Consider the following 14,615-nt stretch of genomic DNA (forward strand, 5'->3'; position numbering starts at 1 on the left):
TTTTCCATCTTTTCTCGAAAAAAATGAACATCTATCTCGTTATGCTTTGTACGAGAGTGAAAACTGGATTTTCTGCTATACTCTTAGCAGCTAGATTATCACACCACAAGACTGGAACATGTGACAAGGAATACCCCAACTCAGTAAAGAGTGATCTTAACCACATAATTTATGTTACACCTTGTGCCATAGCTCGATACTCAGCTTCTCCTACTGAGCGAACAACAACAGATTGCTTTCTTGAGCTCCATACCAACAAGTTGGAACCAAGAGACACACAAATACCACTTGGTAGACTTCCTTGTTACCTTGCAGCCAGCATCGTCTGCATCGGTGTAAACTGTCAAGGCTAAATCAGATATATTAGGTGTAAACAACAGCCCCAAACCAATAGTGCCTTTCAAATACCGAAGTAATCGTTTACAAGCTGTCCAATGCTGTATTTTAGGAGTAGAAAGAAACTGACTTAGCTTATTCACCACAAATGAAATGTCTGACCGGGTGTAGGTTAAGTATTGAAGTGAACCTATGATGGTTCTATATAAGGATGGGTTTGAAAAATCAGCACCTTCATCAGTAAAGGAAATCCCTAAGTTTATTGGTGTATCACACGGCTTGCAATTTTGCATATCAGCCTTATGCAACAAATCAATCCTATACTTAGATTGAGTAAGATAAATTCTAGTCTTGTCCCAAAATGCTTTAAACCCTAGGAAGTAATTAACCGAACCTAAGGTTTTGAGTGCAAAATATGTGTCCAGATCATGTATACAGGTCTTAAGAGCTAAAGAATTAGAACCAGTGATTAGAATATCGTCCACATACACCAAAAGAAACAACACAGCCTTAGAAGTTCGTTTAATAAACAAGGATGCATCTGAGACTGACCGAATAAAACCCCAACTTTGTAAAGCTTGGTGTACTAAGCTCTTGGAGCTTGCTTTAGTTCATAAAGGGACTTTTTAAGTTTGCAAACATAAGATGGAAACTGAGAATCAGTAAAACCTTCCGGTTGTGCCATATATACATCTTCAGTTAAATCTCCATTTAAGAAAGCATTATTAATATCAATCTGTTGTATACCTTAGCCAAATTTTACAACTAAAGAAAAAAGAACTCATATTATTGGAGCCTTGACAACAGGTCTAAAAGTCTCTCCATAATCTAAATCGGGTGTTTGTAAGAAGCCCTTAGCCACCAAATGAGCCTTATGTTTGAGAATAAACCCATCAGATTTGTACTTGACATGAAACACCCATTTACACCCAATAAGGTTCATATTTGATGAGAAGGGAATCAAATCCCAAGTTTGATTAGATTGTAAAGTAGAAAATTCTGCCTACGTAGCCTCAGCCTAGTGAGGATCTAAGAGAGCATCATGGACTGAGCTAGGTTCTAGAGTAGTTAACAATACATGAGGAGAAGTAGCCAAAGACAATTAGCTTGAGATCGAGTAAGCATAGGGTGAACTGACGGTGCTGGGTGGAAGTTTATATTTGGGTATACAAGAAGGTGGAGAAGGTGAAGAAGATGAAGAATGTCTAGAAGATGATGAAGAAGAAGAAGGATGAGACATAGTTGGATTCTCCAAAGGCACTGGAGAAGTGTTGACCGAGCTACCACTACTAGTGTGTGATAAGGAAGACATTGACTGTTGTACTTGAGGAACACTTGAAGAAAATGAGGGAAGATAATGAAAAACTTTAGTTGAAGAGGGTCCAAGAGAGTTAGCTATAGATATTGGATGACTAGAGGATTAAAACAGATTAGGATAGGGATATTCATTGGGGTTAAATTGAACATGCCTTGAAACATACACTATTCGCGAAGGATGTAAGCATTTATACCCAGCTTGATCATGGCTATACCCAATGAAAACACACTTAGCAGAATGGAAATCAAACTTATGTCAGTTATAAGGTCTGAGATAGGGAAAAAAAGTGCATCCAAAAGGATGAAGAGCAAAATAGTTAGGTTGTTTATGGTAGAGCAGCTCAAATGGGCTTGAGAAATTAAGAACAGATGAAGGTAGAATATTGATGAGATAAACAACTGTATGAAAAGTTGCAACCCAAAAGGATAATGGCATTCGAGCATGAGCTAGCAAGGTTAGTCCCATTTCAGCAATATGAAAATGTTTTCTTTCAGCTGCACCATTTTGTTGGTGTGTATAAGGACATGAAAAACGAGGCTGAATACCACAAGTACGAAGATAGGGTAAAAAGGCTTTAAACTCACCCCCATTATCAGTTTGTTAGGCTTTCAACTTTGAGTTATATTATAATTCAGTCAGCTTGTGAAAGGTTACAAAGGTTTGGAGGGCATCAGATTTCAGTTTTAAAGGATAAAGCCATGAGTAACGTGTGTAAGCATCAACAAAGACAATATAGTAGCGATAACCCTCAACAAAAGTAATAGGTGGTGGACCCCAAACATCTGAATAAACTAATTCAAGAGGGTTTTTAGTTGTAATTGGACAACAGGAAAAATGAAGTTGATGTGATTTGCCAATCTTACAGGAATCACAAAAGGAAAAAGCAGACTTTGGACAAGAAACTTGAATTTTATTCAACACATGTTTTAGTACATGATAGGCAGGGTGCCCTAATTTGGCATGCCATTGCTGTCCTACACAATCTGCTTCAGTCAAATTTACATTCAAAAATAGATCTGGAGTAATCAGATTCTGTTGACATTTATTGGAAACAAAAGGAACAATGTTTGAGGTCTGGAAACGACGCTCGGCAACAAGTCCTGAGGTCTCAAAAGAATTGTTGGTCTAAGATGATTTGGGCATAACATAATCAAAAGCTGACACCAATTGATACATACCATCTCTAAGGGTTCCTCGGAATAACACTAGCCCAAAGTCCTTGTCCTTAATCAAATAAGAAGTAGAGTTAAACTCAACAACTACATTGTTATCTCTTGTAAGTTGTGAAACACTGAGAAGACTCTTTTTCATATGAGGAACATGTAAGACATTAGGCAACAAAAGAACAAATTTAGGACAAGACTGTGTACGTAAATGACCAACACCAACATGAGAAATATGTAAGGCCTTACCATCACTAATAGTGACCTTATCAGTGCCTTGATACGGAGATGATAGAGATAAGTTGTTGAGACTAGTGGTAATATGATTGGTTGCACCAAAATCAACGAACCAAGGAGTATCAGCACAAGAGGAAAACTAAGAATAGTTATCCGTTGATTGAGACGGATAATTGTAAGAAGAAGTAGAACCTAGATCAGCCATAAACACTTCATTAGACTCACTAGGATTGGCTAAATATGCATGTGGTTCTGTTGGAACCTGAAAACCACCTCCTCTGCCAAACTGACCATAGCCTTGAAATTGACCAGAACCTTGTTGAAAATTTCTGTCAAAGCGGTGGTAACACTTGTGCACAAACTGACTAGGTTTGCCACATAATTGACAATAGATTCTCCTGCCATTCCACCAGATCGACCTCTACCTCAACCACCTCTATTCACATAGCCTCCTCCACAGGACATATTTCCTCCTCTAGTTTCTCCTCTATTGTTATTAATTGGATCATTACTAGATCTAAAACCATAGGTTGCAACATTGGCATTAACAGCAGAATGAAAACTCACAAACGAGGAATCAGCTGAATTCTTATAGGCTAAGCGTTGTTCATGCATAAGAAAGAGATATTGCACCTTTTCTAGATTGATCTCATCCATCTGATAAGTGATCAAGCTTACTACAGTGTCATATTCATGATCCAGACCATTCAAAATAGACAAGATTAAATCCTTATCACCTAGGGGTTCACCAATTGCAGCTAATGCATGTGCAATGGTCTTAATATGCAAAATATAGTCATTAACCGACAAAGAATTTTTCTTAATTGACCTTAATTGTTGTTTTAATTGAAATGATTTTGCAACGGTTTGCTGCGAGTACAAAGTTTCTAGTGAAGACCATACCTCCTTCGAAGTTTCACAACGTATAACGTGAGCGAGAACTTCCTTGTCCATCGTCGAGAATAGCTAGCCAAGTAGCAGCTGGTCAGAACGAATCCATGTCATGTATGCAAGATTCAAAATTATTGGACCTGAACCTTCCACATCAGAATTTTGATTCGGAATATACTTTGAAGGAGTTTGAGATTCATTTATGAACAAAAGAAGATCGAAGGATCGAATAGTAGCTAGAACTTGTGCTTTCCAGAACAAGTAGTTATTAGTGTTGAGTTTAATAGGAACGAAACTTAAAGATTTCGCAACCGATGGAAAATCAATTTCCGAATCGGAGGAACAATTTGATCGAGGCAGAAATGAGGCACTAGAATTGCGCGGAACAGCCATAGACGTTTGTCGTGGATCTGATACCATGTAATTTGAATAGAATAGGATGAAGATGAAAATCAGACAGAGAGAGAACGAGAACAAATCAAGAGACTGTCTGAAAATAAATGCCTCAATCAATACTATTAACGAAAGGAGAATCACCTATTTATATAGCTGGAACATCTTTCTAATAGCTGTTTAAGTATAACAAAACTAACAATTACAAGTAGCAGCTATTACTAAATAAAGACAGCAACTAATCAGTAACTCAAGGCTTCAGCCAGCTTTAATTTCTTCAACAAGAGAGATCCACATTCTCTGCCAATTCTTAAAACTAATAATCTCCAATAAATGTAGCAAGAAGTTTTAATTAACACGATCTGATGTCTTTCCAAGTACAAATTGCAAATGGCATCCCACCCACATGCTTTGTCAACCTAAAATAAATTTTATTACTTGATTGTAAATTCTTTCCCAAAAGGATTTTTTCTTTTACTTCTCTTCCTTCTTTGTAGCTGACCCCATCTAATGGAATTAAGGCTTGTTATGTTGTTATTGATACGTTGTTCTCTTCCTTCTATGCAAGTGAAATTATCTTTTATCCACTCTAATGCTCAAGAGTTTCTAATTTTTTTTTTTCTGTAATCTTTAAATTTCTGTTTTGCATATCTTTTAAGTTCATGCTCAATGTACTTCTGTATTTGTTCTTTGTTCATTCTCTGCAACGTAAAGTTCAGAGATGGAAGTAGTATCACGACAATACAAGAAACATAGAGAAAGGATCAGGCACAGGAAAAACAAGAAGTTAACTAGCAGAATGTTTGGCATAGTGGATTTAAAATAAAGAGGGATAGGAATAATTAAGCCTGAGCAAGGAATCCTTTTTATTCTTATAGGGTAGAAGAGAACAGAGCAACTTACTGAGTTTGATACCTAGGGGAGATCTCTTTCCATCATTGCAATGTTCATCTGTTTGTAGAAGCCAACTATTTGTGGTCATATCTGTGTACTCTTTTCAGAGCCAGTTTATAATGAATGATATTGTGACTTAAGACATTGCTATTAAGGTGAGTCTGAATAATTTTTATTGGTTTTATCACCATTGTTGTTTGAGTTTAAGAAGCTCAGATTCTGTATCCACCTTTTTAAGTAAATGCTAGTTCTTTATCCTCTTTTTTCCTTTTCTTGTCCCGTAGCCTATTTCAGCAGAAATATTGGGTGCTGACATGAATCTTATCACCTTTACTTCCTTTGATTGCCTCTTTATGCTTCTCTCTATGGCAGCATAGCATTTTGTTCATGAGAAGCCTTCGTTGAGTATCAAGTTTGTGAAACTTTGTTGTAACAAGTAGTAAGTTGGCAGGTTAGGTGGGATAATTATGGGTCTCCCTGGAAAGTGGATTAAAGCATTGGTTGGTTCAAAGAAGTCAGAAAAGTCACAATCCTCAGAGAAGGGTGAAAATGTAAGTGCCCTTTTTGGCTTGCCTTTCTATTTTTTTTTTTTTCCGATGTTCAGACATTGTTCACATCAGTGTGTTACATTTGAAAGTTGAAACCTGACATTTTCTGTTATTGGATGTTAAAGTAAAGATTGCCATAGATAGATAACAATGTAGTATCACCTTCATCTTTTATGCAATAACCTCTGCACTTCAATCTCTTTTTGGGTGAGAATTTCTATTCCCCTCTCTCTGCAGGTGCTCACATAAAGTTGTGCTGCATCTGTCCTTTCTTTTATTTATTCCCTTTATAAGTGTGGGGAGTTCTACTTGGGCTATTTTTATTTTCTTTAGTTGGTAATTCTGTTTTTAAGGGATGTGCTTGAGCTGCTTATTTGTATCTAACTCATGCAGTGGCCCTTGACTAGTCTTATGCCCTTTGCATGGCTGCTTTCTGTGCTTCGGGAAAATGACAGTCATGATGAGAAGAATCAACAATGGATCATTTTGTCATGGATCCTTGAATGGTCAATAAGTGGGATTCTTTTGGAAAATCAGAAAGCAAAAGATATTTCTTTTCCTTTTTGATATATCAGGAAAATATATTTATTTTCTTATCCTTCATTCCATGGAAAATGGAGTTTGGGGAATCTTGGATAGTGGGGTGAAAGAGAAATTTACACATTTCTGCAATGATTTTTTCTCCTCTATGCTGGCAGGCTATTTGAATCGAAAATTATTACTGCATGATGTGGATAAACATTTTCATGAAGGCTATTATGTGTTACTGCTCATATTCTCTGCATAAGGGTTCATTCTTTGGCCAACAAAGTTCAAACAACTTGTTGGCCAGAAAGGTCCAGATATTGTCTACCAATGAAACGTTTTTAATCAGTATGCACGTGTCATCTAATACTTTCTGGATGTTGCAGAGAATTGAAAAGGTTCGGCACCGGCGAAAGCATTCAGTAGAGATCAATACTGATGTACTTCAAGAAGAGTTCAATCAGAATGCTGCTCCACCAGTTGTGGACGCTGACAATCATTCAGTTGTAGATGCTGCTGATTCCCCCTCTAGCTCACTTCAAGTGCAGGATTCAGCTCAAGTTCAACAGAATACAAGAGAAGAGTGGGCAGCCACCCGCATCCAAACAGCTTTTAGAGGATTTTTGGTACTTTTTAACTACCTTCTAACTTCTGAAATACAAGCATATTCAGTTAAAGGAAATCTAGAGTTAAAAATACAGGCATTTTTAGATGCAAAAGGCATAAACCTTACCATAGTTTAGTTGAGGGTTACCTTTGTGTTAATGGAGGAATTACCTAGTTATTTGCTGAATTATTGATGCTTTGCTCTTATTTTCATGGTCTGCCCATTTGTTCTTTTCTTTAGATGCTTGTTAACATTTTGGAGAATGAACTTGATTTATATATTTCCATTTTGCCTCACTTCAATACCTCTCATTTCTTAACTTTTTGCTTCCTTGAGCGCATTAGCCATTTCTGCTTCCTAAAACAGAAACTAAAGCTTCGTTGCTCTATTTTATTTCTAGGCTTCCTTTTACTTGTCTTTTCATTCAGTTCACCTTTTTTTTATGCATGTCTGCCCATTCTTACTAGTATCCATTTCAATTCTCTCGTTTTACTCATCGGTTTTGTGAATAAAATAATGTGTATATTCCAAAATGTATAATACAAGAGAATATATATATATACAAGTATTTTAAGTTAATTACACTAATACCCCTTACTTATCTTATTTAACACTCTCCCTCAAGGTTGAGCATATATATTAAGCATGCCCAGCTTGGTATAAATATAATTCACATGAGAATTTTGTAAGTGACTTGGTGAATAAATTAGCCAACTGATCATTGGAACCCACATATGTTGTAACTACATCCCTAGAGAGCACTTTTTCTCTAACAAAGTGGTAATTAATTTCAATGTATTTGGTTTTCTCATGAAAAATAGGATTAAAAGCAATACGCATTGTAGCTTGATTGTCACAAATCAATTGCATAGACTTGACCTGAGTAACTCTTAACTCCTCAATTAATTGTTTCAGCCATATTAGCTCACATGTTGCCATTGCCCTATATTCAGCTTCTGCATTGAACCTGACAACAATAGTTTGTTTCTTATTTTTCTAAGAGACTAGGTTTTCATCAACAAATACATAGTATCCAGATGTGGATCGCCTGTCACTAGGTGATCCTACCCAATCAACATCCGTATATCTCGCAATTTGACCGTGTCCATGATTTTGATACAATACACTTCGACCTGGGGTAGCCTTAATATATTGAAGAATACGTATCACTGCATTTCAGTAATTGTTTCAAGGTGAATGCAAAAACTGATTTACCACACTCACATCAAATGAAATATTAGGATGTGTGACTATGAGATAATTAAGCTTCCCAACTAGTCGATAGTAGCAGCTAGGGTCAGAAAGAGGCTCCCCATATCCCTGTAATGAAAACTGACAAAGTATCAGATTTTAACTTTAGAGGGTATAGCCAGGTATAGCGAGTGTAAGCATCAACAAAAACAATGTAGTAACGATATCCATCAGTTGATAAAGTGGGAGAAGGCCCCCATAAGTCAGAATAGACCAGTTCAAGTGGTCTAACTGCTATGATTTCACAATCATAAAAAAGAAGCTGATGAAGCTTACCAATTTTGCAAGAATCACAAAAGGAAAGAGATGACAAAGAAAATGGAACTTGAATTTTATTCAACACCAATCGCAGTACATTGAGTGAAGGATGCCCCAGTTTTGCATGCCACTGCTTGCAAGCATGACTAGTTTGGGCAACATTTACATTTACAGTATAGGACAATTCTGAATTAGAAAAAGCGGACTGTTTACAATTTTGAAAAGGAAACCAATTACATGTAGGAGATGTACTGCGCACAAGAGATTTAGGACTAAATGAATGAGCTGGAAGCCTGAAATCAACAGAGGCAATAGTTGAATTCAGTTGATATAGCCCATCCTTAAGCTGCCCTCTGAGTAGCACTTGTCTGGTATTCTCGTCCTTAATCACACAAGTATGAGAATCAAATTCAGCAACAAGGTCATGATCTTTAGTTTGTGAAAGGAAGCTATGTTTATCCTCTTTACTCAGTTTATGTTATATCTGATTGTTTATCTTTGTAGTTTAGTTAGCCCGCTTTTCTCTCTATTATGTGCGCTTTGTGTTAGCGCTCATTTTTGTTAAGTTGTTTGCTGCCGTGTATAGCTGCTGTGTATATAAGCAGCTTTCATTATGTTTTTCGGTATTGATTTTTTTGAATCTAAGAATAATACAGCTCTCATATTTCCTTTTTCGTGTTCACCCTAGATACCATTTCTTGGTTGTAAATCTTTACATGGTATCAGAGCCATAACCTAGAATTTATGGCGTCTAATCCTGATCGATGTTCCTCTTCCTTGGTTCCACCTCACTCGTCATCATCGTTCTTGTCTGCTTTGCAGTCTGATTTCACTGCGATGGCTAAGGCGTTCAATTATATACCGATTCGACTTGATCCTAACAACTATATTTTCTGGAAGGCACAAATATCAGCTACGATACGTGCCTTTGATCTTCAGTCATTTCTCAACAAAAGTCCGACTCCTGCAAAATTTATATCTGATCCGAATGCTAATGAGGATGGAGTAACAATGTTGAATTCAGAATTCATGAATTGGATGTGGTTAGATCAATTGTTGCTCGGATGGCTCTTTTCCACGATTGAGAAGAAAGTTTCGGCCCAGGTGATTCATTGTGAATTATCTGCCGAGGTATGGATGTCTCTAGAAAGCTTATATTCTTGTCAAACTATAGCTAAATCATTCCAGTTGAACCAACAACTAAGATCTGTGAAGAAGGATGCCTTGTCAATTAATGATTACATTTTAAAGATTAAGACAATAGGTCATTCACTGGCAGCAATAGGAGAGCCTCTCAGTGATAAGGATTTGCTGCTTGCAATCCTCAATGGTTTGGATTATGAGTATGAGACTGTAGTAAGTCTAATTACTTACCAGATGGATGAGATAGATATTGAAAAAGTGCAGTATCTCTTACTAATGCACGAACAAAGATTGCAGTCAAAGAATGTAGCTTCTGCCATTGTAAATGTAGAATCAGTCATGTCCTCACCTATGCATGTTAATATGACTGCATTTACACCATGAAACTTTAGCAATAATAAAGGTGGAGGTTTTCAGTCAAACAGAGGTGGTACTAGAGGAGGAAGAGGTCGAGGACGTCAGTCTGGTAAGAGAATTTATTGTTAACTATGTGGTAAGCTAGGTCATTTTGTTGACAAGTGCTATCATCGATTTGATAGCAATTTTCAGAGAAATTTTGTGTATAATCAGAATGTTGGACGGCCTCAGATGGTTTCCCAACCAAACACTCAAGCTTTTTCAGCCTCCCTGAATGGTTTTAATGAGGTCTACATGAATGAGCTAGGAACTATATTAGGACCGTCTTATAATAAGTTTTCTCAACCTTCTTACAATCAATTTTCTCAGCCTTCTTACAATCACTTTTCTCAGCCAATTGATAATGCAACACAATCATTTTTCACCAATCCTGCTTGGCTTGTTGATTCAGGAGCTACAAATCATATAACTTCTACTCTCAACAACCTATCACTTCACTCTCCTTACAATGGCAGTGAATGTGTTTCTATTGGAAATGGTAAGCAACTCTCAATTTCTAATATAGGTCTTGGACATTTGTATACTCAAACCAAACCTACTTCTTCTATTTCTTTACCTAATGTTTTACATGTTCCTAATATAAAGAAGAACTTAATCAGTGTCTCTCAGCTAACTAGAGATCATGATCTTGTTGCTGAGTTTAATTCTAGTTTTTGTTTGATTAAGGACAAGAGTACCGGGGCAGTGCTACTCCAAGGACGCTTAAGGATGGGTTGTATTAGCTAAGTTCAACATTTGTTCCTGCTGCTTCATCTTCCTCAGCCCAGTCTATAATCTCTTTGCAAAATACCTTTTCTTCTGCAAATAAATGTAAGAGATCAGATCCATTTTGTCATGGACTGTCTCCTAATGCTCAGCTTGCTTGTAAAGAACAGTTGTATCGGAGATGGCATGCCAAGCTAGGGCATCCATCCTCCAATATTCTGCATTTGATTCTTAATAAGATACGTGTGCCTTCTTCTTCTTCTAAAGCAGTTTTTTGTGACTCTTGTAAAGTAGGCAAACTTAGTCAATTACCGTTTGCTGATTGTCCAATTACAACAACTAAGCCTCTAGAGTTGATTTACTCTGACTTGTGGGGTCCAGCTCCTGTTTTGTCTATTGAGGGATATAGGTATTATATCATCTTTGTGGATGCTTATTCTCGATATACTTGGCTATATCCATTAAAGCTTAAATCGGATGCTCTTTATGTCTTCAAGATATTCCATAAATTTGTTGAAAATCAATTCCAAACAAAGCTTAAAGCCTTGCAAACTGATAATGGAGGAGAATTCAAAGTATTTTTACCTTATCTTCATGACTGTGGCATACAACCTCGTTTCACATGTCCATATACTCATCAGCAAAATGGTGTGGTCGAACTTAAACATCGTCATGTTGCTGAGATGGGATTGACATTGCTTTCTCATTCTCATATGCCACTTAAATTCTGGGTTGAATCCTTTCAAACAACAGTATATACTATTAATTTGTTACCCTCTGTTGTTCTTAAGTTTCAAATTCCATTTGAACTTCTTTTCAACAAACAACCAAATTATCTCATGTTACAACCTTTCGGCTGTGCATGCTTTCCTTACTTGCGTCCTTTTAACAAACACAAGTTTGATTTTCATTCAATTAAATGTGTCTTCGTTGGATATAGTCATACACAAGCCGGATATAAATGTTAGCATCCTTCGGGTCGGATCTATGTTTCTCGGCATGTTCAATTTAATTTTGATGAATTTCCGTATAGTTCTTTGTTTTCTTCAAATTCTGCTCCTCATTCTTGTCCCTCTAGTGTTCCAACTTCGTACTTTGAGTCTATGTCTTTGTTTAATCCTTCTGGAGTAGCACAACCTGGGATCTCTTCCTTATCAAGCTCATCTTCTTCTTAGTCCATGAGATCTCTTTCTAATCGAGTCCTTAACTCTCCTACTGCCGCTCAACCTTTAGTTTCTGTACCTCATTCTTCTTCTCACCCTGTAGTTTCTAATCGGTCCAGATACACAGCTCCGTTGCAGCCTTCCATTCATCCTATGCTTACCAGGTCCAAGGCCAAACAACTTCAATTAACTTCTCCTCATGCTTTAACCAATTCTTTAGTTCCTAGCTCTGTTCGTGAGGCCTTCTTAGACCCAAGATGGGTTAAGGCTATGACTGAGGAGTTTACAGCATTAAAACAGAATGGTACTTGGGTGCTAGTTCTTTATTCTGATAACATGAATCTCATTGGCTGCAAATGGGTGTATAGGATTAAATACAATCCTGATGGTTCAATTCTTAAATTCAAGGCCCGATTAGTAGCTAAAGGGTTTCTTCAAAACTCGGGTGTAGACTATATGGAAACGTTCAGTCCAGTCATTAAAGCTCCAACAATCAGGGTTCTGTTTACTCTTGCAGTGACTTTTGGCTGGGATATTCAGCAAGTAGACATCAACAATGCATTTTTGAATGGTGACTTAACCGAGGAGGTATATATGTCTCAACCTGAAGGGTTTGAGGACAAGTCTTTTCCTTCACATGTTTGTCGGTTAAGGAAATCTCTTTATGGCTTAAAACAGGCTCCAAGAGCCTGGTACACTAAGCTGAGAATTGCTCTTCAGTCATGGGGTTTTGTGAGATCAGTGTCTGATGCATCACTTTTTATCAAACGAACTGCTACGTTTGTTTTATTTGTCTTGATCTATGTGGATGATATTTTAGTTACTAAATCAGATTCTCAAGCTATTTCAGATTTCATTCATGGTTTGGATAAAAATTTTGCTCTCAAAACATTGGGTTCAGTACATTATTTCCTTGGTTTTGAAGCTCATAGAACTAAGGATGGAATCTATCTCACTCAATCTAAATATGCTCAGGATCTCTTGAAAAAGGCTAGTATGGTAGACTGTAAACCGAGTGATACACCTATAAATGTCACAAATTCCTTAACTGATGAGGGTGAATTGTTTGATCGTCCTTCTCTTTATCGCACTATTATTGGCTCTCTTCAGTATCTTACCTACACTAGACCAGATCTTTCCTTTGCTGTAAACAAACTCTGCCAGTTTTTATCTTCTTCGAAACACAAACACTGGGTTGCTTGTAAAAGGCTTTTGCGATATGTTAAGGGTACTTTGAATCTGGGTCTGTTCTTTGCACCAACTCCTCTTGGATTACCTTTGGTAGTTTACATTGATGCAGATCATGTTGGCTGTAAAGTCAGCAGGCGGTCTACAAGTGGAATATGTGTGTTCTTTGGTCCTAATCTCATTGTTTGGAGCTCTCGTAAGCAATCTGTAGTTGCTTGATCAGTTGGTGAGACTGAATATAGAGCCATAGCTCAAGGAGTAACTGAAATCTTATGGCTGCAATCTTTGTTTTCTGAATTGGGTTATAAGTGTGCCTCTACTCCTATAGTATGGAGTGATAATTTAGCAGCCAAAAGCATTGCTGAAAACCCAGTTTTTCATTCTCGCACCAAACATATTGAAATAGATGTTCATTTTGTACGAGAGAAAGTTGAAACTGGTATTGTTGAAATTCGGTATGTGCCCTCATTGCATCAGTTGGTTGATATCTTTACTAAGGGACTACCTAGTAGCAGATTCAAGTTTTTTGTGTGAGAGACTTAATCTCAAGACGTCACCTATACAATCAGTCTTGAGCTTTGATGATTCTATATCCAGGCAGCTGGACAGAGGATAGTTGCAATTGAAGGGGAATGTGAAAGGAAGCTATGTTTATCCTCTTTACTCTGTTTATGTTATCTCTGATTGTTTATCTTTGTAGTTTAGTTAGCCTGCTTTTCTCTCTATTATGTGCGCTTTGTGTTAGCGCTCATTGTTGTTAAGTTGTCTGCTACCATGTATAGCTGTTGTGTATATAAGCAGCTTTCATTTTGTTTTTCGGTATTGATTTTTCTGAATCTAAGAATAATACAGCTCTCATATTTCCTTTCTCGTGTTCGCCCTAGCTACTATTTCTTGGTTGTAAATCTTTACATAGTTAACCGAGTGACACTGATTAAATTTTTTCGCATGTTAGGCACATGTAAAACATTAGGTAAGGTAATACAAGACATGACCCGAGAATGAGAATACAATTGTCCAAGGCCAACATTTGAGATTGAGAGTTTCTTACCATTACCAACGGATACTTTATCTCCACCATTATAAGGAGTATGAAATGAGAGATTTTGAAGATTTGTAGTGATGTGATTTGTTGCTCCAGAATCAACAAACCATGGCTGATCAGAAAAAGATGGCTGTTGGTCAAAAGGCTGTCGATCTAAAGGCTGTTGCTGTTGAGAAAATTGATTATAGTGAGCACTTTGGACCAAACCAACATCACTCATGTAGACCTCATTAGAGTCACTTAGGGAGGCTATATAAGCTCTAGAATTTGACTGTGGATTCATTGGTGAATTACCAAACCTATTTTGGTTTGGAACAGATCCAAAGGATCTTTGGAAATTTCTATCAAAGCGATGATAGCATCGATCAACCAGATGTCCTAGTTTGCCAGACAATTGGCAATAAAACTGTCTACCAGACTGACGACCTCGACCACATCCTCCTTATGTACCAAAACCACCTCCTCTCTGATTTTGACCTCCTCTCATACTCTGAAAGTTATTAGCTCCTCTTTTCTGATTATAATCAGTCAAA

General features: G+C 37.2%; 1 protein-coding gene and 1 non-coding gene across 3 annotated transcripts in view; one reads left to right on the top strand and one right to left on the bottom strand.

Annotated features, from left to right (window-relative positions):
* LOC127797049 (protein IQ-DOMAIN 5) overlaps positions 1-14,615 on the top strand; it is a 41,045-nt gene that overhangs the window by 13,825 nt on the left and 12,605 nt on the right. For both annotated transcript variants that reach the window (XM_052329536.1, XM_052329535.1), the window contains 2 exons: positions 5,684-5,783; positions 6,692-6,931. In XM_052329536.1, coding sequence (XP_052185496.1) covers positions 5,700-5,783; positions 6,692-6,931 — 324 coding nt within the window. In that variant the 5' untranslated portion in view covers positions 5,684-5,699. The remainder of the gene's footprint in view (positions 1-5,683; positions 5,784-6,691; positions 6,932-14,615) is intronic.
* On the bottom strand, positions 3,692-3,798 carry LOC127798578 (small nucleolar RNA Z247). Its single transcript, XR_008022441.1, has one exon. It is a non-coding gene; the product is annotated as a small nucleolar RNA Z247 (small nucleolar RNA).

The sequence above is a fragment of the Diospyros lotus genome, chromosome 3, assembly GCF_014633365.1.
Source record: "Diospyros lotus cultivar Yz01 chromosome 3, ASM1463336v1, whole genome shotgun sequence".
Taxonomy (NCBI): Eukaryota; Viridiplantae; Streptophyta; class Magnoliopsida; order Ericales; family Ebenaceae; genus Diospyros; species Diospyros lotus.